Source organism: Canis lupus, chromosome 1 (genome assembly GCF_003254725.2).
Source record: "Canis lupus dingo isolate Sandy chromosome 1, ASM325472v2, whole genome shotgun sequence".
Classification (NCBI taxonomy): domain Eukaryota; kingdom Metazoa; phylum Chordata; class Mammalia; order Carnivora; family Canidae; genus Canis; species Canis lupus.
In genome coordinates this window covers 2,849,342-2,873,860 of record NC_064243.1, presented here as the reverse complement: position 1 = coordinate 2,873,860, position 24,519 = coordinate 2,849,342, and the positions used below count along the sequence as shown (strand labels likewise).

At 44.1% G+C, this 24,519-nt stretch overlaps 1 protein-coding gene across 7 annotated transcripts in view; it reads left to right on the top strand.

Moving 5' to 3' along the window:
• ZNF236 (zinc finger protein 236) overlaps positions 1 to 24,519 on the top strand; it is a 104,070-nt gene that overhangs the window by 14,627 nt on the left and 64,924 nt on the right. For all 7 annotated transcript variants that reach the window (XM_025421968.2, XM_049111673.1, XM_049111668.1 and 4 more), the window contains 8 exons: positions 43 to 185; positions 1,465 to 1,629; positions 8,909 to 9,087; positions 11,587 to 11,711; positions 12,014 to 12,186; positions 14,161 to 14,304; positions 18,106 to 18,309; positions 19,186 to 19,414. In XM_025421968.2, coding sequence (XP_025277753.1) covers positions 43 to 185; positions 1,465 to 1,629; positions 8,909 to 9,087; positions 11,587 to 11,711; positions 12,014 to 12,186; positions 14,161 to 14,304; positions 18,106 to 18,309; positions 19,186 to 19,414 — 1,362 coding nt within the window. The remainder of the gene's footprint in view (positions 1 to 42; positions 186 to 1,464; positions 1,630 to 8,908; positions 9,088 to 11,586; positions 11,712 to 12,013; positions 12,187 to 14,160; positions 14,305 to 18,105; positions 18,310 to 19,185; positions 19,415 to 24,519) is intronic.

Here is a 24,519-nt window from a genome sequence, read left to right as displayed (position 1 = left end):
TAACAACTGGTATTTATTGTCTATACTTATGCAATTTTATAGATGGAGTTTTAACATTGAATGCGGAGAACACTAATTATGCCTATCAAGTTCCAAACTTCCATAAGTGTGAAATCTGTCTGCTATCTTTTCCAAAAGAGTCCCAGTTTCAACGCCACATGAGGGATCACGAGCGAAATGACAAGGTATGTATTCTCAAGAGGGATGTCAGAAATGTGAGCGTTGAAACTGGAGGTATTGTAAAACATCAGCATGTCAAATGAAATTTTTTCTTCTAATTTAGGTCTGTAAATTGTGGGGCATTTTATCTGACATGAACACGTCTCTGGATGTTTTGTGTTCACTTGTAGGCATATTCCTGACCCTTATATTGGTTAATGAGATCAAGTGGAGCTTGTCTAGTCAATCTATGTGTTGTAGCTCTGTATCAGCGGACAAAGGAATTGCCTCAAAACAGGACTTTCAGTAGTTTGGTTTTTGTGTGACTGAATGCAGAATTGGTATATCTCGATGTGTTTTTTCCTCCAGCAAGGAGTGTTATCCTGAAGGGGTTGTGCCTTTTAAAATGGTATTCCAGAAATGTCAGATCTCATTTCAGCAGAGAGTAACACTCTCTTAGAGATTTGAGTCCTCGTTTTCAGGGCCCCGTGTGGGCGAGGTTAAGAGTGTTAGTGTCTTAACGGAATGATCTGCCTGGTAGATAGAAAGTAGCAGTTAAACTACCATTAAAAAATAATCATTGAGTTTTCCTTCCGAGGTTAGGAGAATGGATGCCAGTGAGCTATTTGAAATGGTCAGGAGAATGCCAGGGACCTCTTCTCTAGGGAACAGGATACCACCAACTGGTTTTGCTTTCAGCGTGAATATTCTATATAACGTAGGATAATATATAACATCACCAGTACTGATAACTTGTTTTACCCTCCTAAGTTGAAAATGTGAAAATACTGGCTTGTTGGTATCTTGATATTCAGAGAGAAATACCGGTGGTTATTTTATCTTTCTATAACTAAGGAGAATACCTTTCATCTGGGGAAAATTTTAGACTGTGTTAAGCAACGCTCTTAAAATCTAGTAGAAGTTTTTATGAGTACTGACTTTACTGGGAGCGATTCTATGTAGAGCAGTGGGGTTGGTCAGAAAAGAAGGGAAAAATTCACCCTGGTGAAGCTGAAGTTTTTCATGTTTATTTCCATGGAGACTATATCCTGATACGTTTACATGCAGAGTTTCTCGTTCAGGATGTTTTTTGTACAGATGTGTTGTCGTCCTTATAGTCAATCCTTCAAGAAATTCTGTGAGGAGCTTTGCTGTGTCCATTTTGGATTTATTGACTTTAGGTTCAGAAGAGACTCCAGCAGTTCCTTAGATTGTCTTTAGATTATGGTACTTGTTAATATTTGAATGGCATTTATTGTGGAAAGATTGTGTTTCAGTGGCTTCTTGACTTTTCTCTCCAAATAGCCACATCGATGTGACCAGTGCCCCCAAACATTTAATGTTGAATTCAACCTGACACTTCATAAATGCACCCACAATGGGGAAGATCCTACCTGTCCTGTGTGTAACAAGAAATTCTCCAGAGTGGCTAGTCTCAAAGCGCATATTATGCTACATGAAAAGGAAGAGGTAATTATTTTGGCCTATACTTTGTTGATGGATTTTTAAAATGCATCTAATCCTTGGTCAGGGGGATTTTAGGTATCAACTAGTTTAAAAAGCCTTTCCTATAGATTTCCAGGAGTTAATCATTCAGTGTGCCTTGCCTAATTCTCTAGTTCACTGATAAAACGTTTTATTTTCTGGCCACGTCAGCCCCTTAGGGCAGACGCTTCAATGTGTAGCATATTCAGAAGATCCAGCTATGCCCATGCAGGATTCCTCAGTGGTCAAAGTAAACGTTCTGTTTCTGGAGACAGTAGTATTTCCTCGCTCAGCTTCTGGATCCCCCAACCTGTGGGAATTTGAGAGAAGAGAAGACATTCATGGTGACTCAAAGCAGTTTATACACCAAAGTGAACAATCCTGAAAGGGCCACAGGTGTCTTGGGAGTGCATTGAGGTGAATGGGGTGCGTTGCTGATGTGTGAACCGGAGGCTTCCCATTGCTTCGAGGGGTGTGGGCCTGATTGGAGGTACAAATGACTGTTGCTTCAAAAACATTAATCCCCCCATCCCTGATTATTATTGTGTAGGATTAGGAAAATGCAAAAAGTAAAAAGGAGAAAATAAAAGTCACCTTTAATTCTACTGTTGAGGGATGGTTACAGAAAACTATCTGGTATACTTTCCTCCTGAGACAGGAAAACAAATACAGTATTTAAATTGCATATATTAAAATGGAATTCATACTTTCTATATACGTTTGTCTCTTCTTTTTATATATGTCTTTACTTTTTAATATAAACTAATTTATTTTTATCTTTTTAAAAGTGAATTGTATAAATAATATGTGTTTATTTTGGACAAAATGAGAAACTAAAGATTAACGAGAGTAATAACATTATTAGAAGAAATGAGAATCACAGCATTTGGAGAGAGTGAACACAGAGTCTTTCAGCTTTTTTTTTTTTTTCTTTATGTGCTTTCCATAATAGTTTATGTATTTAAGAATAGTTTAATTTAAAAATATTTATGCTACTGTTTTATAACCTATTGTTTTTCCTTAATATATTTGTAAATATATCTTTCCCCATTTTCACTTACTACATTATGAGTGTTTCTCCATGTCAGCATCTTAAATTATGTTGTGTTCTGCATCTGGATGTAGCATAATGATATGCAATCATTTCTTTTGTTATTTAACATTTAAATTACTTACACTTTGAAAATATTATACATAGTACATCTTTGTATACATCTTTAATTATTTCATTAGGATGGATTCCTATGGTTGAATTTACTGAATTAATACCATTTTTTCAAGTTCTTTGTAGAATGCCACATTATGTTCTAGAAAGCCTGTGCTGCTTTTCACCTTCTGCAGAGTATAGGTCTGCCTTGTTTCAACTCATTGTTTTTTTGTTTTTGCTTTTGTCTTTTTTGGAAAGCAGAAAGTGCCTGTGTTAAAGAGTATACTAAAGGATTCTGGCCCAAGTTGTGCATGTACCCAGTAAGAAATCAGAGTAGAGGAGGGCGTGAAACATGATTTCTAGTTCTGGAAGCAGCTTCTGTGCCCTTAGCCAGGCATTCTGGGCACAGACAGATGTCCTCTGCAGCCTTGAGAGTACAAGCCATCCCTTCTGTGCCTGTTGTCTTCAGTTTCCTGCTCCTTTGCTCTGTGACACCTATGTGCATCGTGGAGCTGTCTTGTGAACAGCACATGGCATTACATTGTGCACACATACGTCACAATCAGCAAGTCTCTCCTGGCAGACACATGATGGTTTTCAGCCTCTGTCTTTACGAACAAAGCTACAGCAAGCAAGCTATTCATTTATGATTCTGGTTCTTGTAACTTGGTTACAGATTCTTCCCAAATCTAAAATTATTATTTTTTAAAACCCCACTGCATCTCCTAGCACAGGTCCACGTGCGGTGCAGCACGCACACATCTCACAGCTCGGGAGTTCACACCAATCCCTCCACCTCCATTCACACCTTACAGGACTGCTTTGCCTCCCACCAGCTCAGGTTCCTGTGTCCTGTGTCCCATCCTCCATCATGGGGGCTTTGGGGACCTGGGCCACAGCAGTGGCACACTCACTCCCTCTTTTGCTCTATCCTGTAATTACCTCTGAAATAGTTTTACAGTAGCCTGGCTCAGCCCGCCCCGCCCCACCCTCCGCCCTGTAAGGAAGCCTACTAAAAATCCTCTAGGATTGAAGTCGATTCAGGGCTTCCTGTTTTAGGCACACCCTTTCCCTTTTCTTCCTGACTGCCCTTCCTCAGGTCCAGTCAGTGTGACCACACGGCCAGCCTAGAAAGCTGGTAGGGGCTGGGGCCGGGCGGGCAGGGAGGGGGGCTTCAGTTTTGAATATGTGGATAGTCACTTCCTATTACAAGTCAAAATGGCACAAACGAGCATCAGAAGAACTGCTGCCCCCATACCCTCTGCCCTGTCCTCCCGGGGTTTCCTGGGGACCTCCACCTTGTGTCATCTTTGTCTTTGCGCTGTTTCTCTGTAATGATAAGCAAATGTTCGAAGGGTACTTGTTTTCCTTTTCTGGTTTACCATTAATGTGAACTTCAGAGTTTCGCCTAGTTAAAAATCATCTGGTACTTTTATTTTGACTGAATTAAATGTTTAGATTGTTACAGGGGAAAAGTGAACATGTTGACAGTGTTGAATCAGTCTGGGCTGGGACAGCCAACAGGGTCACCCGGGGTGGGTGAGGATGGCTGTGGCACCCAGGGTACGGCCGTTCCCTTGTCCCCTCATGGCCACCCATGTACCTCATGGCACCTCTTCTTCGGGGCTGTCTTCTAAGATCGACTATGACTTTCTCTGGGATGGGGAATGGGAGTCACTAATTTATCATTTCCAGGTGTTTAGTTTCTTGGACATTAGTTTCAGAATCTTCCCTGCGATGTACTTTCTCTTGCACACCCTTTGCCCATGTTCTTTCCCACATTGTTCCTCCAAGTGGGGCTCACCACCTGCCCCTCTGAGGATGATCTGCTCTTTAACTCTTTGCTGCTGTCAGTTTGTTGTCAATTTAAGCTGTGCTCTGACGTCCTGTCCTGGAAGCCACATGTGCGGGCAGCTGGCCTCACCTGACCCTCGGTGTCACCGCTGAGACCTCAGCTGTCTGTGCCTTTCGCTGCCCTGCTTGTGAGGAGGTCAGCGTCCCATCATCTCTCACTTCTGGTTTTTTCCCTAAAAAGGTCTTTGAGAAACACGTACTTCCTGGGAGGAGGATTAGACTTTACTTCCTAGTACTGTTGCTCTCCTGTCTTTTGATTCTCTTGGAGCAGGACAGATCATGCGTCTCTGCGGTGAATGATTGTGGCGGAGGGGCGAGTAGTTGCAGGGGCTCCGGCAGGGCCTGCAGCAACGGCGGGGCAGTGTAGACGCGTGCGGCCCGGAGGGGGCTATTGGAAGCTGGGGCGGGATCCTCTGTAACCAACATGGGCATCCTGGGCCAGGCAGGGGCTTGTGACTAGGGCTTCTTGAGGGGCACAGGAGACAGGGCTAGGCTGGGCTTGGTTCAGGTGCGGGTGTGTTGGCCGTGGGTGTGTCGGCCGTGGGTGTGTTGGCCGTGCGCATGAAAACGAGGGCTCTCTTACCGTACCTGGTTGTGGTGGGGTCCAGGCTCACAGTGGCCCTCTGTCACCTGGCCGGCCTTGTGCAGTGCAGAGCCAGGGGGCTCCTGTGCCCTCTGAGATGTCCGGGACTCCGCCTGCCCCTCCTAGGTCACCTCCCATGGCTCGAGGATAGGGGGTGGAAGGGGCATGCAGGGGGCTGGAGCACTTAGGCTGGGAAGTCCAGCTTGTGGCCGGATGCCATATGCTCAGTGAGGAAGTGTCACCCTGTAAGATACTGGAACGCTGTTATCAATCTTGCCCACAGATGTTAAAAATCATACATCTTTGGCCACCTTTTTCTGTTTGGTGTGTTTATATTCCTCAGTGACTTGAAGTGAATCTGATATGTTAGGACAGGAAGAAGTCAATAGCCTGTAAGAGTCCAGCTAACATGAAGGAGCCTTATCTGCACCCCCCCCCCCCAACTGCCACTGTGTAGTGAGGACATAACCCTGAAGGAGCAGGAAGGAGATAGGTCACTCAGGGGCTTTGGGGCCGGGCAGCAGCGTGGCAGTGAATTCTGGGGCATTTCTCCCTCCCACACTCCTGGATGGGTTGCTGGACAAGCCTCTAGCCTTCTGCCAATAGTCACAGACAAAACGCTTCAAGAAAACCTGGTTCCCCTTTGCCAAAACTGGCAAGAGGGTGGTTTACCGACAAAATCTTTTTGATGATGCTCCCACCAATCCCCAACTGCAAAGCTGCAAGTGATCCTCTTCCAGCCCATGGTGTCCCTTGTTCCTCAGAAACAGATGGCCTTCTGATCCTATGACTGCCTGGGATTAGGGAGGGGGCTAATCTTGCATCCCTCTCCTGGCAGAAGGGTGACACCCAGGTCCCCCACCCATTGGTGTTAGCAGAGCCGTGCTGGAAGCTGACCTCTCCTACTTTGCCTGGCAGCAGCAGGCAGGGTCCTGATTCTCTGAGTGTCAATGGGTCAGGGTGGAGTTGAGCCTCACTGCCCCTGGCAGCAGTGACGTTAACCAGGTGATGCCAGATGGCCTAGTCCATGCTGTGCTTTCCACCCTTGGGGTCAGTGGGGCGCTGCAGGGTGACCTCCATCCCTGACGTTGTCCCATGCTGCGTCCAGGCAGAGTGACTGGCTGCTAAAACAGACCTAGAGCCTCACAGTATAACACCCAGAATGTCCAGGATATGGTTGAGAATCACTCAGCAGACCAAGAGCCACGATAGTTCCAACTCTAACAGGAAAAGACGGCAGATTCCTACATGGAACAGACCCCGATGTCAGAATTATTGGGCAAGGATTTTAAAGCAGTCATCCTAAAATTGCCTTGTGAGTTTTTTTTGAAACAAATGAAAAAACGAATAGAGAAAAAAGGGAAATTAGAGTGAAAGATGCAGTGACTATAAAGACCTCAGTTGAAGGGCTTGGCAGTGGGATGGGGAACCCAGAGGCCCCCAAGGAAGCCCAGGGCAGGGAGCCAGTGCTGGCATCTAGAGGGTGTGAGTGAAGGTCCAGGAGATGGGGCTGCAGGGAAGGATCAGGCCGTGGCCCTGGGGTGGGGGGCTCAGGGCAGCAAGTATGTTTCATGTTTTGTACTCTGACCTGTAAAAATTAGATCTTCAGCAGGGTGGAGGCTGATCTGAATGCTGTGCTTGCCACTCGTCCATGACGAATTACCCAGAAGGGTCTGTTTCTAGGGGAGAAAGTGGTCACTGTAGGCTTGAGGAATGACGGTAGCTCTGAACATGGAGGATGCCAGACGCGGCATGTCCCTTAGTGGCCCTTGGTCCTCAGTCCTCGAGGTAGCAGGGGTGTGGGCTCCTTGCTGGGGTTTTCTCGCAGTTGCCGGGGGCAGGGGGGAAGGCTGTCCTGGTGCCCCGGGCTTTCGAGGTGTGAAGTGGAGACGCCGAAGACACTCGCCACTCTGTGCTGCACTTTGCCTGCAGCCCCAGGGCTCCTGCCCACGATGGAAGTGGCGTGAACAGGGCTTTCATTCAGAATCCTGACAAGTGTAGGTAGCTTCTGAAATAGACCAATCCCATCACTTGGCAAAAAAGTAAGGAGAGGATGAGTCTGCGCCAGAGCAGTAGATGAGTGGGGTGAGGACGGGGCAGGGCAGGGGAGCTACATTTTACTTCCCAGTTACAGGGTGGGGCACCAGTTATGGGGGTCCTTGGTGGAAATGACAGTTTTGCCCTACACATTTGGGAGTGATTTTTAATTTTTTTTAAAAGGATGCACCAGATTATGTTAGGTATTTTTTTTTTCTTTTTGACAGTTTCCCAAAAAGAATTTTATCATCAAGATGCTGACAATTTAGTAGTTCATTATTTCCTTAAATTATATAATAATACTAACAAGTTATTTAAGTGGAAGTCTTTATGGAATTGCTCAACATACTCCATTCAGCTAGTCTTTTTCTGCCAGGGATGCTCTTGGTATTGATGAAATAGTCATTTTAGTGGGGCATACTCACACTGACTGGACTGTTGTGTATGGGAATGAAAAGAAAGCCTGATGGACTCAATAACTTTTACTATGTGAATATTTTGATATATTTTCAAATTAAAATAAAATTGATTTTTACCCGTTTTTGTTTTTGTTTTGCTATTTGGAAATAACAGTTTATGCTCATTGACAGATTACACTCATTTTTTCTCCGTGTTTGGACACTTTATTTTGAAGATCTTTTAAAAAATTGTGTGCTGGACTCTGAATGAATCTGCTAATCACACTTTGTGGTCAGGCAGCAGTTCCTATTGAGGAGAGTCCCTGAATTCTCCCTCTGTGCCATGCTCTCTGTTGTGCATCCTGCATGGATCATCTTGTTTAACTTCCTAATAACCCTGTGAGGGCAGATGCTACTGGCATCCCCGTGTCACAGACTTAGGGTGGTTAACACCCAAGTGCTATAGCTGGTGGGGAACTACCCAACTCTAGAACATATGGGCCCATGTTGCCCAATTGACAGAGGGGTCATTTAAAATTTATAGTAGCCATACTAAAAAAGTAAAAACCCAAACACAACAGATTAAATAAGTTTTATTTTACTATGTCTTATTTTGAAAATACATCCAAAATATTATTCATATTAAATGTTATTGAGCTGTTCTATTGCTTTTTGCAGAAGTGTTTGAAATCCCGGGTGTATTTTACACTTCTTTCACGGCGCTGTTCAAATACACCTGTTTCCAGTGCCGAGCAAGCTGTGTCTGGACAGAGTCCCAGAGTTCTCTGTGAGAGGCTGCCTGTAAAACAGATTGAAACAATGATAAGTGTTTCCATTTAAAAATTTATCGGCTGTCATTTTGTTTTAAGGGAGTCTATTAAACTGTAATCTTCATTTGAATTCTGTTCCTGACCCTTCTGTGGTGGTGAAGTCATTCTGCTTCTCTAACATTTGCACAGCACAGATGTATGAAATGGCAGGTGCGCAGCAGCCAGTTAGAGAGCTCACTTTGCCCAGAAATGGCATTGTTCTCTCACCTGTTTCCATGCCTGTCTTTTTCTTCCAATGGAGATGATTTTTATATATTCATATTTGGACAGATTGACACAGTTTTTGAGAGTGAAAATAGTGTTTGTTCTAGAGGAAAGAGTAGTTTGTGTATTGATCATTTCCAGTACCAGTTGTTGTAAGAAGTCATGGTCTTGAAACATTTACTCTACTCACGGATGGCCTTTGCTTTTGCAGAATCTCATCTGCTCTGAGTGTGGGGATGAGTTCACTCTGCAGAGCCAGTTGGCCATACACATGGAAGAGCACCGCCAGGAGCTGGCCGGGAACCGGGTTCACACCTGCAAGGCCTGTAGGAAGGAGTTTGAGACATCCTCACAGCTGAAGGAGCACATGAAGACTCATTACAAAATTAGGTATGAGCCTTTGCTTGGGCTTGGTAGAAAAAAAGACATCTATATGATATATTAAAGATTGGTGTAGTTTGCTGGGTTTAGTTAAAAATACTGTCTACTTTAGAAACGGCTACACAGATGCTAATCTTGTCGTGGTGTCAGGATATCCTAAAACGTGTAGTCATGTCTCCGGTAAGAAAGATAAGCTGAAAAATTTTTAAATAGGCATCAGGCTGCATGAGCAGAAATTTTTAGCTAGTATTATAGTGTTAAAAGTTGCAGAACAAGGTATTGGCAAAACGTTTTTATAGCAAAGTGACAAGGTGTATAAAGTAGATCTGCAAAGGCCAGGTCAGCACTCTTTTGAACGGATTAGTTTATTTATACTACCTGTTTAGAACTTACATGTTCCTGACACGGTGCTTGGTGTGTATATTAATATATGTCCGTAAGACTTTATTTAATCATGACTAGCAGCCCTACCAGACCAGGATACTTTAATGTCCCCACTTGGTGAATGAGAAGCCCTAGAGTATAAGTTACTTTCCCATGGTTTTACAGCTCAAAGATTTCAAGCGTCAAGGATTTAAACCCTAATAACTGCCTGGTTTTATTTTTTATTTTTTTACTGCCCAGTTTTAGAGCTCATAATAGTAGCAACTATGACTGTACTTAAATGCATACATGCATTTATTTCTAGTAAAACTTAACATGTCTTTCAAGGTTTCATATTTGGTTTATTCCTAATTGTATCTTTTTATTGAATTTTCATTTTCTTAGCAAAATGAAATACAAAGCACCCTCTGGCCCCTTGTGCTCTGGTTAGCTGATGGCCATGCTCAGTTGTCACACTCGAGCTGATTTCGCCAACACACTGTAAAAGCCAGTATCAGTTTTCTTTAACTGCTCTTACCAGTTTGGCTCTCCGCCATTCCAAGCTCTGAAGTTTAGGAATTATGTGTGCTTTTAAAGAACAACTACGACCACCACAAAAGTGTGTGAAGGCTCTGTAGGATTTATTTATCCTCTTAGGCGCTGTGTTTTAGAAGCATGGACCACAGCCCCCACAGGGCCAGTGCTCCCTTACCCTTCCTATGCCCCCCACTTTGCCTGTTTTTGGCTAATTGTGCCCATCAAAGACGTCACTGCTTCAGTGATTTTTAAACTCCCAGACCAGACTGCCTGTGCTCTATCACACTAGATTTTTATTTTGATGAAGTTTTAACTCAGGCAATTTTGATGTGTCTCCAAGGGTTTTGGAGAGGTGATGAATGATGTCTAGGCAGCCAGCATGCCCTTGGCCACATTGGCTTCTGGCTCTTCTGGGATGTAGGGATGGGCCAGCCAGTCAGCCTCATCCTCATGGAGTGCTCATTTATTAGGGAGATAGTCAGTGAGACAGTTTCACACAGTGCTTGTGTGGAGAAGGAAATAAAACTGGGTTGCTCTGGGGCAGTGCTGGAAGGGTGGGCAGGTTGGCGAGTGGACTGTTTTAGGCAGGCCATGCTGAGGAGGGGAGGATGTTTGAAGTGAGGAGGGCACTGCCAGTCCTGAGAAGGGTATTGCAGCAGATGGGAGAGCAGTTGCCCCAATTCAGCTGCGGTGAGTTTTCTCTGCATTTGAAAACAGAGAAAGGCTGGTGCTTGGGAGCCACTGTGGAGGTTTGAAGGAGGTGGGGCCCGGGGGTTAAGGGCCTCCGAGGCCATCCTGGGAATGAGGATTTTATCCCAAAGGTAGTGGGAAGCCTGCCCCAACTTAACTGTGGCATGGCTGCTGGGGGTGGGGTGCAAGGATACCAGTGAATCCTCATGTGGAAAGAGGACACTTCTCAGATGGTGGTCTGATGACTGGACTGTGGAGAGGCCTAAGCATCTTTGCAGGTATTTTGAGTGAAACCAGTAACTTTTGGAGATGGGCTTGAAGTCAGGGGTGAGAGAGAGCAAGAATCTGGGGCGACTCCTCAGGATTGACTTTGCCCAGATGGGAGCTGCTATGTCCTGCCTGGGAGCACAGCAGGTGGATGAGCAGAATCCTGTTCAGTTCGTACTAGCTTGCAGCTGCCAGGTAGCTGAGCGCAGAGATGTCAGGTGGACAGGGAGTTGTCTAGGGCTGTGTCTGGGTTGCTGGAGGGAGAACTTTGGGATCAGCAGCCTGTGGATGGTGTTGTAAGGAAGGAGCCTGGAGAATGAAGCAAGACTCAGCAGTGCAGGGATCATACCCACACATGTCTGTATGTCTGACCACTGCAGGTAGAGCTATGTCCAGAAGGGACGGTCTGACCTCTCCCCACCAAGAAAACAAAGCAAAACTAAGTTTATCTTTTCATCAGATAGGTAAAATGAATTTTATGGTAATGAACACACAGAACAACTGCATGTTTGTGGAGACACACTTAAATGTGATTTCTCACTGAAGCATGTTCTGACCACTGGTCAGCCACACTCGCTGGTATTGTTTTAATCTTGAAATTGCGATACAGAGGAGATGACTTCATGAATATTTCCCCCTGTGTTATCCTAGGGTATCAAGTACAAGGTCTTATAATCGGAACATCGACAGGAGTGGATTCACATATTCATGCCCACACTGTGGAAAGACATTTCAGAAGCCAAGTCAGCTAACTCGGCACATTAGGATACACACAGGTAGGAAATACACTCACTTTTGGGTGATTCAGGATATGGCTCAAAGGGAAAGACGGGACGTGTGCCTTAGCACTAGCTAGACCTGGATGGCAACGTTGGCTTTTCTGTCCTTTGTGTGGCCTTGGTCCTAACTTTGAGATTTTGAGTAGACAGTGGGATGTACGAGTCTACAGTACAGGCGGTGCTCTGTCTGGACAGATAGGTTTGGGGTCTCGAGTTTGGGGGTAATGCATTTCTCTTTTAATTCATCAGATGCTCATACAATGTGGAATTACATTTTGATCATTTTTTTCCCTCTCTAGGTGAAAGGCCGTTTAAATGTACTGAATGTGGGAAAGCTTTTAACCAGAAGGGGGCACTGCAAACTCACATGATTAAACATACAGGTGAAAAACCCCACGCCTGTGCCTTTTGTCCTGCTGCCTTTTCACAAAAAGGGAACCTGCAGTCACATGTGCAGAGAGTTCACTCAGAGGTAAACATGGCACTTGGGTGTGTGTGGTCCTCACAGGTTTTAGTGGATGGCTCTGGAGGGAAAGAGTCAGCCTGAGAAATCACTGTCTACTTTCAAAATGCAGATTTAGAATTTGTACAGAGCAGACTTTGTTTTAAACAAACAAGCAAGCAAATACATATATATATAGAGAGAGAGAGAGAAAGAGAGAGAGAAACAGATCTGTATGTGGAAACGTTTTGGCTTATATATTGCAGAAATATAAAATTATTTTTTCGTGTCTTATGGACGCTGTTACAGCTTTGATGAATAAATGTGTGAAACTAATTATACCTTTATTAGTTATGATCCATTGATCCCATTGTTAACATACTTCATCCCTTTAGCAAATTTGAAACACAGATACTATCAAGTGTAAAAAATTGAAAGAGAAAAAATAAATTGAGAGAACAAAGTATTTTTCCTATTCCTATTATTATTGCTAGACTCACATGTGGCCTTGTCCATGTTTTACCAGCCAGAGCCCTGGTCTGTTTTTCTCTGTGTTAATTATTTCAGTGACACTCATGTTCACCATTTCTTGTGTCTGCAGATCATACTGATTTATAAAGCCTCTGGAAGTGTGTCTTGTAAGCAGGTTATCCTTTGCTCCTACTTACTGTTATGATTTGGTGTTTTATTTATAGTCTAATTATAGAATATAAATAAACATCTAAGTGACAGACACTTTTATCACGGATCATTTTCTTTTATGTAACTGTTTTGCAGAATGAAGACTCATTTTTTAAAAGCAAATGTGTATTTTTAAATGTTTTTAATGCATTTAAATAATGCCTTCAGTATTACTGAAATAAAAAGATCATACATACTTCACATAGTTTATAAGCAGATTTGACCTTCCATATGCAATGAGTTACTTTTACAAACTAAGTTTTATTATCCAAGACCAACATACATGAGGAAGGACACATAAATATTAGTGAGGCAGTGATAATATGGAGTGAGATTTCCTTTAGATCTCAGGAGAGTAGAAGTGGCTTAGACCAATTATTCTTGGGGAGCTGCCTCTATGTGCTGACGATTGCTTCAAGGTGACTATTTCCTTGCGTGGCACCCAGAGAACCCTCACCGACACCTCCGAGCAGGCTTGTGAAATGCTTGCTGCTGCCCCTGAAGTCAGGAAACCCCTCCAGAAGGGTAGGGGCTCTCCTGGCACCTGGCCTCAGACCCCCTGGACCTGTGGTGGCAGATGGCCATGTTCCAGAAATGACCTCTGAGGACTGGTTTGTAAATGTTATCTAGTCCTGTGATGAAACTAACACCTTAAATTTGGTTCTTAACAAGGTGCTAGAAGTGGAACAGTTTCTATGTATAGAAGAGGCCGGTCAGTTTTTAGGCTGGACTTGATAATTATAAGGATAACTAATGCTGAACTTGCATAATGGGTGAAGGAATAGTCTGGGTGCTTTCTGTGTGCCTGCAGGCCCCGCTGCATTTCTCTCCTCTCTGGCGACCACTGTTGGCCTTATCATAGCTGTAACAGGTTGACTATAGGGATTGGTAATGAAAACTTTCAGCCTGTGGCCATCCTTCCCAACATATATGTAGGAACGGCCAAAGGCTTATTACAGTGCCGTTTACACCTTCGTAGACCTTATTATTTTACACTGTACGTAACCACTGAAGAAACTGAGAATATAAGTCAGCTGTCTTATTTTCACCAAATTACAATAATTGGAAAGTCTGTCCTCTTACTTCTGAACCTGTTGTAATTGATAGAAAAGACTGTGAAGTTTTGATTAATCTCACACTGGCAGTGTTGATTCAAGATTGGGTCATTGATTTTAGAGCTATCCAATTGAAGAGAAAAAGTAATGTTAAACAGGTTACTTCTGTCATTTTTAATGGAATGGCATGTTACAATTTGTTGTAATTTAAATATTTTTATCTCATAGTTAATGGTAAAAAGTTGTTTTTTCTTTTTTGTTTTTGAAGGTCAAGAATGGCCCTACGTATAATTGTACAGAATGCAGTTGTGTATTTAAAAGTCTAGGTAGCCTGAACACTCACATCAGCAAGATGCACATGGGCGGACCACAGAATCCAGCAAGCTCTACAGAGACTGCTCACGTGTTAACGGTGAGTCTGGCAAGCTGCTTGGTAGGAAGATAACCTTTTACCAAAATCTGTTGTCTTAATTGTGACCCTTTAAAATGGAATATTATTTAGAATATTATTGAGTACCACACTCGTGCTATGAAAGTTTTTTTATAAAGAGGTAAGGGTACTTTCTTAATTTTTAAATTAATGAAAGAAAACCAATCTTTTTAAACTTTAGTTACCAGATGATCCTTATTTATGGACTGTCATCTGAAACCAATGAAAATCACACAAAATATAATCATTAATTTATGAAACTGTAATTCCTGCAGTGTTATTGATGATTACTATTGAATATTTTTTATCCCTCTGTGAGCATTTAAGAATCAATGATCCTTTTAAGATAACATTTCTCCATGTCTGATGGGACAGGGGTAAGTTTTTCCTGAGTCTGTAGACTTTTGGGAAACTAAATCATGTTTTCTGAGACGTATGTAAGAGTGTACGACACACACTCGCATGCCTGTGTTCTGGTTCTGGGGAGAGTCTCCAGCTCCGCCCCGGTCTGTTACCTCTCCTACCCTCTCTGTTGGTGGGAAGCAGCCGAGCCTGAGTGTAGAGGATGTGTCTCCACCACTGTGGACGGTGCATCTGTGGACCTTGTGAGCTTGCTGGTGTTGTCAGCACCTGCCAGCATGGAAATTTGTTAGGGTTTACTTCCTAAGCATTAGGTTTGCATTTACGGTTTGTGTTTTGTTGTCTTTTCTCACAATATTGGGAGCTTGACATGATTCCTTGCCTTACTCCTGACTAGTGAGCCTTTCATAAATAAGTTCTAAAACTGGAGAATGATTAAAGTCTAATAATGAAGTCTTTTTTTTTTTATAAATTTATGTTTTATTGGTGTTCAATTTGCCAACATACAGAATAACACCCAGTCCTCATCCCCCTGGGGGATGCCCGTCACCCATTCACCCCCACCCCCTGCCCTCCTCCCCTTCACCACCCCTAGTTCGTTTCCCAGAGTTAGGAGTCTTTATGTTCTGTCTCCCTTTCTGATATTTCCTACCCATTTCTTCTCCCATCCCTTCTATTCCCTTTCACTATTATTTATATTCCCCAAATGAATGAGACCATATAATGTTTGTCCTTCTCTGATTGACTTATTTCACTCAGCATAATACCCTCCAGTTCCATCCACGTTGAAGCAAATGGTGGGTATTTGTCATTTCTAATGGCTGAGTAATATTCCATTGTATACATAAACCACATCTTCTTTATCCATTCATCTTTCGATGGACACCGAGGCTCCTTCCACAGTTTGGCTATTGTGGACATTGCTGCTATAAACATCGGGGTGCAGGTGTCCCGGCGTTTCATTGCATCTGTATCTTTGGGGTAAATCCCCAAACAGTGCAATTGCTGAGTCGTAGGGCAGGTCTGTTTTTAACTCTTTGAGGAACCTCCACACAGTTTTCCAGAGTGGCTGCACCAGTTCACATTCCCACCAACAGTGCAAGAGGGTTCCCCTTTCTCCGCATCCTCTCCAACATTTGTGGTTTCCTGCCTTGTTAATTTTCCCCCTTCTCACTGGTGTGAGGTGGTATCTCATTGTGGTTTTGATTTGTATTTCCCTGATGGCAAGTGACGCAGAGCATTTTCTCATGTGCATGTTGGCCATGTCTATGTCTTCCTCTGTGAGATTTCTGTTCATGTCTTTTGCCCATTTCACGATTGAATTTTTGTTTCTTTGGTGTTGAGTTGAATAAGTTCTTTATAGATCTTGAAAACTAGCCCTTTATCTGATACATCTTTTGCAAATATCTTCTCCCATTCTGTAGGTTGTCTTTTAGTTTTGTTGACTGTATCCTTTGCTGTGCAAAAGCTTCTTATCTTGATGAAGTCCCAGTAGTTCATTTTTGCTTTTGTTTCTTTTGCCTTCGTGGATGTATCTTGCAAGAAGTTACTGTGGCCGAGTTCAAAAAGGGTGTTGCCTGTGAAGTCTTAAAGTCCTATTTTGGACAGTCTTTTTTTTTCTTTTAAAGATTTTATTTATTTATTCATGAGGGACATACACAGAGAGAGGCAGAGACACAGGCAGAGGGAGAAGCAGGCTCTATGCAGGGAGCTTGACGTGGGACTCGATCCCGGGTCACCAGGATCATGCCCTGGGCTGAAGGCGGCACTAAACTGCTGAGCCACCCAGGCTGCCCCCCTATTTGGGACTGTTTTTTAAATAAGATTTTCAAAGTGTAAATCAATCAAATATTAGCGTTTTTACCATTTTCTTTGGCAATTATGCAAATCAAGTATGTAGCTATGGTTAATCGCCTGGAATAATCTAGGTCATCTTAAAATTTTCTATTTTCATTAAAAACGTAAAAGGCTTTGGAAACCTGGAGTCTGCCCTACCTTTTTCCCGAGTCCGAGCGTGCAAGGGCACTCTCTCAGGCACTGGTCTGGGAAGCCCTGGACAGCCCTGGGCAGCCCTGTGGCCGGTGCTCCCTGTGGCTGGTGCTCCCTGTCCTATTCTGCCTCTCACAGTTTCCGATTCTTGTTCCACTTTTGAGGGTTTTCCTCTACTCTGTCTTATGAAACTTCCATTGAATTTTTTTGAAGCTGCTAATACTTCTAACTTTTAAGGACTCTTCCTTTGTGATCTGATTGCTTCTTTCTTTGCTGGTTTGGTGCACTTTCTCCTGACACCTAATTAGTGTTTCCTTTTTCAAAGTTCTCTTCTGTGCCTCACGTGATCTGCTTCGGGCCTCCCGGCATCCTCCCTGCTCTGTAGGGCTTGTGACTCTGGGCAGCTGGCTGCCCATGTGGGAGCCGATCGTGCACAGATGGAGCAGGGGCATGCCCAGGGCTCCATGACCTGTGCTTGGCCGGGAACCGACACTGAAACTCGGGGGCCCTGTTGGCAGCACGTAGGGACTTTTTGTTCCATTGGGGAACTAAGTGTTACAAAAGGTGCCCTGGTGCTCCCCAGGAATTCATTTCTATCTCTTCTAGGGGTGATCCCCCATTTTTGTTGCCTCAGGGTAAGTGCCCATCATCCCTTCTGTGGATGGGGAAAGGGGCTCATGGTCAGCCCTAGGTATTTTTCCATCACCTTTAGCTTCGTCGTTGATAGCCTTTGTTTCTTAGAGTAGCTTCAGGTTGGCAGAGAGAAAAAAGGACTCCCAGTCTATACCCCTGCCCCCTGCACACTGTGTCCCCAGTTCCTGAGCCGCACCCTGGCTGGGGCTGCAGGGTGTGTTAGGTCCACTCCACCCTGTGCCCCGGGTGCACCTTCATGGATCAGAGGGATGCTGTGTCTGGCTCCCACCATCTCTTCCATGTGGCATTTCAGACTCCTGAGTTCCTGGGGAGTCAGAGCGGCTCTCTCCTTGGCTCTTTGTGGCTGTGGCTTTCCTGAGCGCTTCTGCCTCCAGTGCCCCTCTTTCAGAAATCTCCTGAATTATTTTGGCCACAGTGGTTTCTCTCTTATTTTCTTTATTTTGTAACCCTTTTGCTTCTGTGTTTTACTGGGCAAGGCACGAAGGTGAGGCCTGTGAACTCAAACCCTCACCTTGAGCTGATCGCCTCTGCTGCCACTTAATGAATCCTTGGAACAAGTAGTGCGACAGTTTGTTCAGCATGTTCCTTCAAGGGCCTGATTATGCCTAATGGAAAAATCAATGAGGCATTTTATTTAAAATTTATGATTGGGATATTGTTAGATTTTAATACTCATAAGGAAGATGTGCCTCTTCCTGTCTTTCTTTTTTTTTTTTTTCAAATTGAAGTACAAATGAATATACTTCTGACATTTTCAATGATGCTGCTGCTGTGTTTCAGGCCACACTGTTCCAGACGTTACCTCTCCAGCAGACGGAAGTCCACGTCACGTCCGCATCAAGCCAGCAGAATTCACAGGCCGTGACCGACGTCATCCAGCAGCTCCTGGAGCTCTCGGAGCCGGGGCCGGCAGAGTCCAGCCAGCCCCCGCAGCCCGGCCAGCAGCTCAGCATCACGGTGGGCATCAACCAGGACATTTTGCAGGTGAGGTGCACATTCGTGCTCTTGTCCGTGCTTGTCCGAGACCGAAAAATAAATCGTCAGGTCTTGTCAAAGGGGAATCATCATTAAATATGTGTCCTAACTTAAAGCATCCTGTCGGAACACAGGACGTGTTTACGGACAGTGCAGAGTTCTAAATGGTTAATCTGTAAATTTAGCAAAAGTTATAAACTTAGTTTTCTCTGTAAGTGATTTACTTGAGAAGAATAGGTTTTTCAGAACTTTCCTATATCCTGTGTAACTATTGGAGAGAGTCAGTTCCACCTCTCTTATCAGCGTGTGGATGGTCCATGCCCACGTGGGAGAGAAGAAGGCAGTGGGGCAAAGCACGCTTTTCTAATTTTTCTCCGCCAGCCCAGCTTTATCCTCAGATCCTTTGTTTGCAAACAGAGCTGGCCTGCCTTATTCTTCCTATTTAGTTACCAGTTATAAAAACTAACCTGTGTCCTGTCTGTACTATTGGGGGGATGAGTTGGGAGGAAGAGAGCATGGCAGCCGAGGTCTTAAGGGCAAACTTACTATAACTTAAAACCCATTTAACTTAAACCCAGATCTGTTTAGAGTTAGGCAAAGTAGTCTGAAGTAAAATTTCTAGATGTCAAAATAATTAATTCCAATTTGTTTTGATTTACCATTCCGTATTTTGTGGAGGTGAGATGTCAGTTATCAGAAGGGACATTTTAGCTTCAAGGAGTTGCAAGTCTGTCTTATAAGTGACTGTTGGCAGTGCAGGTTTTCACATTGCTGGTAGGGTGGAGTTAGAACTCTGGGTAAAGCCTTATTGCATCTTTGTAATTGATTTTGGCAGGCAGATTTGGGCCTCCCACCTCCTAACCTGTTAGTTCTGTTCTGTCTCAGCAAGCCTTAGAAAACAGTGGGCTGTCTTCAATTCCAGCTGCAGCACACGCTCACGACACCAGCCACGCCAGGACGTCCTCTGCGCAGAGCCAAAATCCAGATGCTCCTCACACTGCGAGTGAACAGACCCACCCCACAGATGCAGAGCAGGAAAAAGAACAAGAAAGCCCAGAGAAGTTGGATAAAAAAGAAAAAAAAATTATAAAGAAGAAGTCACCATTTCTGCCTGGTAATTTTAATATGCTTTAAGGTTTGCGTGTTTTGGAGGGCATGTTGATACGCCTATTTTTTTTTTTTTTTTTGAAGGAGGTATGTTTGCTGAATGTTCTGATAGTATCGAACTATTTGTTTTATATTTAAAATTAGAAACCATGACATTTGTAACATCTTTCCCTGTGATTGCTGTCTTCTCCTGACAGTCCCTCGGGCTTGTTCCTGGATCGTCTTTGCTGCTCCCTGCAGCCGTGTGCTGACCATGTCTGGCCCTCCCCTTCCCACAGTGCCGCCGCCAGACTTGTGAGCGCAGCTCTGGGCTGGACCCTCGGCCGTTTCCCCCATGTCCCTGCAACTCCAGCTCCCCAGTGTTCTGGCTGCTGCCCTCCCCACAACCTGCCCCCACCCTGGACTTCGGGGTGCACACTGATAGCACAGGGAGGATCCTGAACAGTACGGGTTTCGAGGCCCATCCTTTTCACAGGCTGGTCTGCATCGGGTGCTCTTTCCCTGCCTCCCTCCCACCGTCTCTGTGAGCTCTGGCAGCCGGTCAGTTGTGCCGCACAGCCTCCTCCAAAGGCCACCAAGCACCATGCTGCTGCTACCTGTGCCCACAGTGCCCAGGATGTTTCTGAGCCTCCAGGCCCTTGTGTGGGCTGCTGGGTGGCCACACCCCTTCTGTTTGCCCCTGAGCACCTGTGGGCTTCACGATGACTCTTGCTCGGGGGCGGCCGTGGCTATGTCCTCCTCCATGCAAGGGGTTTCCAGCCTGTGGGCGAGAGTGGTCCCCTAGATGTGTTTCCTTAGGGACCCTCATGGTGTCTTGGGGAGCGAGCCCTCTCTTGTAGGCAGAGCAGTGAACACTCAGCTCTGGGAGCACTGAGCAGGGCTTCCCTCTGAGCAGGTCTTCTCAGTGTTGGCATGTGGTGGGCTGTCGTGTGAACCCACAGAATGTGGTAGCTCTTCTCTTTCCCTTGATCTGCCCCCCCTTGTCCCCAAGTGAAAACTAGGATGATGGAATTGAAACACTTTATCATCCAGGGATTCCTGGTGTCCAAGGAGGAAAGAAGGGGGGGAAAGCACCATTTCCACGCATTTTTTATTCGCTGTGCGAAATCTTCTTGGAATAAGTGACCTTGCATTTTTTCCTGTGCACCTGATAAAGGGTGGACATGTGCCACCTGTAGAACCTCCTGTGGGTGGGTGCTGGCTGCCGTAGTACCTCAGACGGCACTCAGACCTTGGCAGGTGCTCTCCCAGGGGACCCCGAGAGGGAATGGCTCCAGGACTGGAGGAGGACACTCTGCATCCCCAAGCCTCAGCTGGTGGCAGGACAGGATTTCCGCGAAGCATGCACATGACTCGAATATGGACCAGTCTGCTGTGGGGTTCACAGAGATCATGTTGGCTAATTTGTGAAGTGTCTGAATAAACACACACGTAGATGACTGAGCAAGTTTACCTAGTTCTACTGAATTTTAGATTAAACGTGATCCTTAGTACGAGTTAGAGCCAACATTTTTTTTTTTTTTTTTTAGTTGATCCCTCACATATTGTGCAAGAATCACTGGGGACATGCTTCCATAGAAAGGTATTTCTTTGGTTGAAACTTCTCAGGGAGCAGGACACGTTTACTGTAGTGACTGTTTCTGGAACTCGCCGTGCAGGGGGAGTTGAGTGCCGTTTGGCACCCCGAGGAGACCATGAGCATCACCTCTTCTTAGCAGCTTCAAATTAGCCTGGATCACATGTCCAGGTTGTACACACTCTGCCAACTGAAGCTGTCTGTGTAGTTCTGTGAGAATTTTTTTTTTTAAAGATTTTATTTATTCATGAGAGACACACAGAGAGACGCATAGACACAGCCAGAGGGAGAAGCAGGCTCCCTGTGGGGAGCCCAATATGAGACTCTATCCCAGGACCCCGGTATCATACCCCAAGCCAAAGGCAGATGCTCAACTGCTGAGCCACCCAGGCATCACTGTGAGAATGTTTTTAGTAGAATTTGTTTTGTTATTTTAAGAGGTATTTTATATATTGATTAAAAATTTAGCAAGCGCTTTTATGTTTATCATAAAACTTGACATATAAATTATTATTAAAAGTTCACAAAGTTTGATATTTATTGTGGTCAGACATTGGCTCTCTGGAAATCACGATAAAAGGTGTTTGGAAAGCAGGTAACTTACTCCTCTAAGGATGACAGGGGCAGAACTCTTCTGGGTGGAGATCTTTCTCAAGGCCACAGAGATTTTACCTTCTTGGACCAGAGTGTGATCCGGAAACCTTAGCCTCTTCCTGACGACTGAGTCATGAATTTGACTCCTACTCTGTGCCGTGATAGGCTGGTGTCCTGGCAGCCGGCTTGGGGCACGGGCTCCAGGATGCTGGGGGCTTTAGTTCTCAACCTCAAAATTACTGTGTTACCCCTTGCATGTGGGTTCCAGTTCTCTGTACAGCCCTCCTCCTGCTTTTTTTTCTGCTGCTTGTAACCTGCAAGTCCATGCAGCTCTGATAAATTATGACTCGAATCATTGACAGAGAGTTAAGTATAAATTCATTCTAGGTAGGAACTTTTGCAGCTGTTGTTCTTTTCTAAAAACAACATGCATGCACATGTTTGGATTTTTATATCTGCTTTGAATAACTCAAAAGATTGATATTTTCTTTTTATTGATGCTTTTCTTTCCCTTTAGAGGATCTATGTTGTGAATAAAGAGGATTTTTTTTATTCATAGTTCAGATAAATGAATTACTTTCTTGAATTACTTTCTGCTTTTTATATAATACAGGATAGAGAACTTTAAAAAGACTCATTTATTTGGGCATGGTTGAATTTAGTTGAAAATCTCATGATTTATCTCATTTGTGTACAATTTTCAGAGTTTATGAGGTTTTGTTTAGGTTCTGTTTTGAGTTGTCATTTATAATTAGATATAAATATTATCTTAAGACCTTTACTTTTTTTAAATGGTAAGCTGGCTTTGAGCTGAGTGCCTGTGACATAGAACATAGAACACAGCATAGCATGAGGTGTACTGGGAAGGACAGTTAGGTCTGAGGTGTCCGTGATGCAGTGCACAGTGGGTGCATGGGCAATGCACAGCAGAAACAACAGTTTCTAGGTCACAGAGGCAGATTGTTGGTTAAAGATGTGCTCTGTGTTTAGAGATGGGAGAAATCAGCGGGCCACAGTGAGAAAGTAAAAGCTTGACTGAGTTGGAGGGATGAGAACCAAGTCCTCATTGAAATGGAGTGAAGCCCACAGGGATCAGTGAGAGTCAGGTGAGGCAGGAGAGCATTCTGCTCCGAGGATCGTAGTAACAGTTTCTGCTCACTTATTTTTCTATATTAAAAATAATTTTGAAACTATCTATGGGGATCCCTGAGTGGCCCAGTGGTTTAGCGTCTGCCTTCGACCCAGGGCATGGTCCTGGAGTCCCAGGATCGATTCCCACATCAGGCTCCCTGCAATGGAGCCTGCTTCTCCCTCTGCCTGTGTCTCTGCCCCCCCGCCCTTTCTCTGTGTGTCTCATGAATAAATAAATAAAATCTTAAAAAAAAAAACAGCGTTCTAGCATTAAATTTTCTTTTATATATTAATCATGAATCCAGCAACCAGTCAACTTCTATTGTTAATTGTAGCAGTTTGTCTGGAAATTATTTTGAGTTTTTCATGTAGATACTATATTGTGTATGAATAATGGCAGTTTTCCTCTTCTTGGTATATTGGCTTGGACTTCTGCCATAGGGTTGTATAGAAGTATGGAGAGTGCTCCTCTTCCATCCTGCCCTTTTTTTTTTTTTTTTTTTTTTCATGAGCGGGGGTGGGGGGGGCAGAGACACAGGCAGAGAGAGAAAGAAGCAGGCTCCTGCAGAGAGCCCGATGTGGAACTCGATCCTGGGACTCCAGGATTATGCCCTGGGCCAAAGGCCCCCCATCCTGACTTTTAAAGGGGATGGTTTTAATGTTTCACAGTTGAATTTATCTTTTTACAAATGTTGTCATTGGACCTTTCAGATTTGAGAGGCTGTCTTCTGTATTTGGTTTTCTAAGATGGTTTTTTCCCCCCTATCTTATGTTAAATATTATCAAATGCCCTTTTTTCTCTATTGGTATGATCACATGTTTTTCTACTTTAATCTCTGAGGCGATAAATCATAGTAATTGATTAATGGAAAGCAAACCATGTCTTCTACCAGGGCTTCCATGTTACTCTGGTTTCTCTCTTCCCCTTCTGTCTCCCTCTGTCTCTTTCTTCCCCTCTGTTTTTTCTTTATGGCACATTTTTAAATTTCTTGGCTAGTGATATTTTTTCGACTTCACCTAATAATATATACTTCTTTATTAAAAAAATGGATAACACCAGCATTTACTTTTAAATCAGTTAATTTATAAAACCATTCTCTTTTATAGAGTGTACATTGATGTTAAAACAACTTAAATATAATTGCTATCTAGAAAAAAAATTACTTCTGATTATTGTATTTGCTTCATACTTTCAAGTATTTTTATATGCAACAATTTGAGTTGGCATGTAAAGCAACTTCCCTAGTTGTCACTTAGCTGTCTTTGGGGAGAATCACACCCACTTTACAGAGAAATCATAATGCATATTTTGCAGTAAGCTCACAGCAGTGTTAAAAAGATCAGTGTGAATGACACAGAAACATTTCTTCTTTATAAATCACTCGCTGGAGCTCCCAGCAATGAAGTGGGCATAGGGAGAGCTGCCGTTAGGACTTTGCTCTCTGGAGGGACACCTTTGAGTCATTTTTAAGAACTTTAGCATCAGGCTTCTGGAGCTCTTACCAAAACTTCTGAATTATTTCTGGAGCTACTTAGGAGGGTAGATGTTCTTGCTGAAGACCCAGCACTGAGGGTTCCCTCCCAGAGTGATTGTGTCCAGGGTCACTGCACGCGCAGGTGAGGCTTCTGCTGTGTGCATCTGCCAGGGTCAGAGGCTCACCGTGATGGTGTTGGGAGACACACCGGGGCACTGTGCTGGGGAACAGAATCAGTGAGCCCCACAAATCTGTCTCTGCTTCCCTGGAGGTGTACCAGCTTTGAGAGTGTGATGGGGCATATCCACTGTGCAGTTGGGTCTGGATATTGTTTCA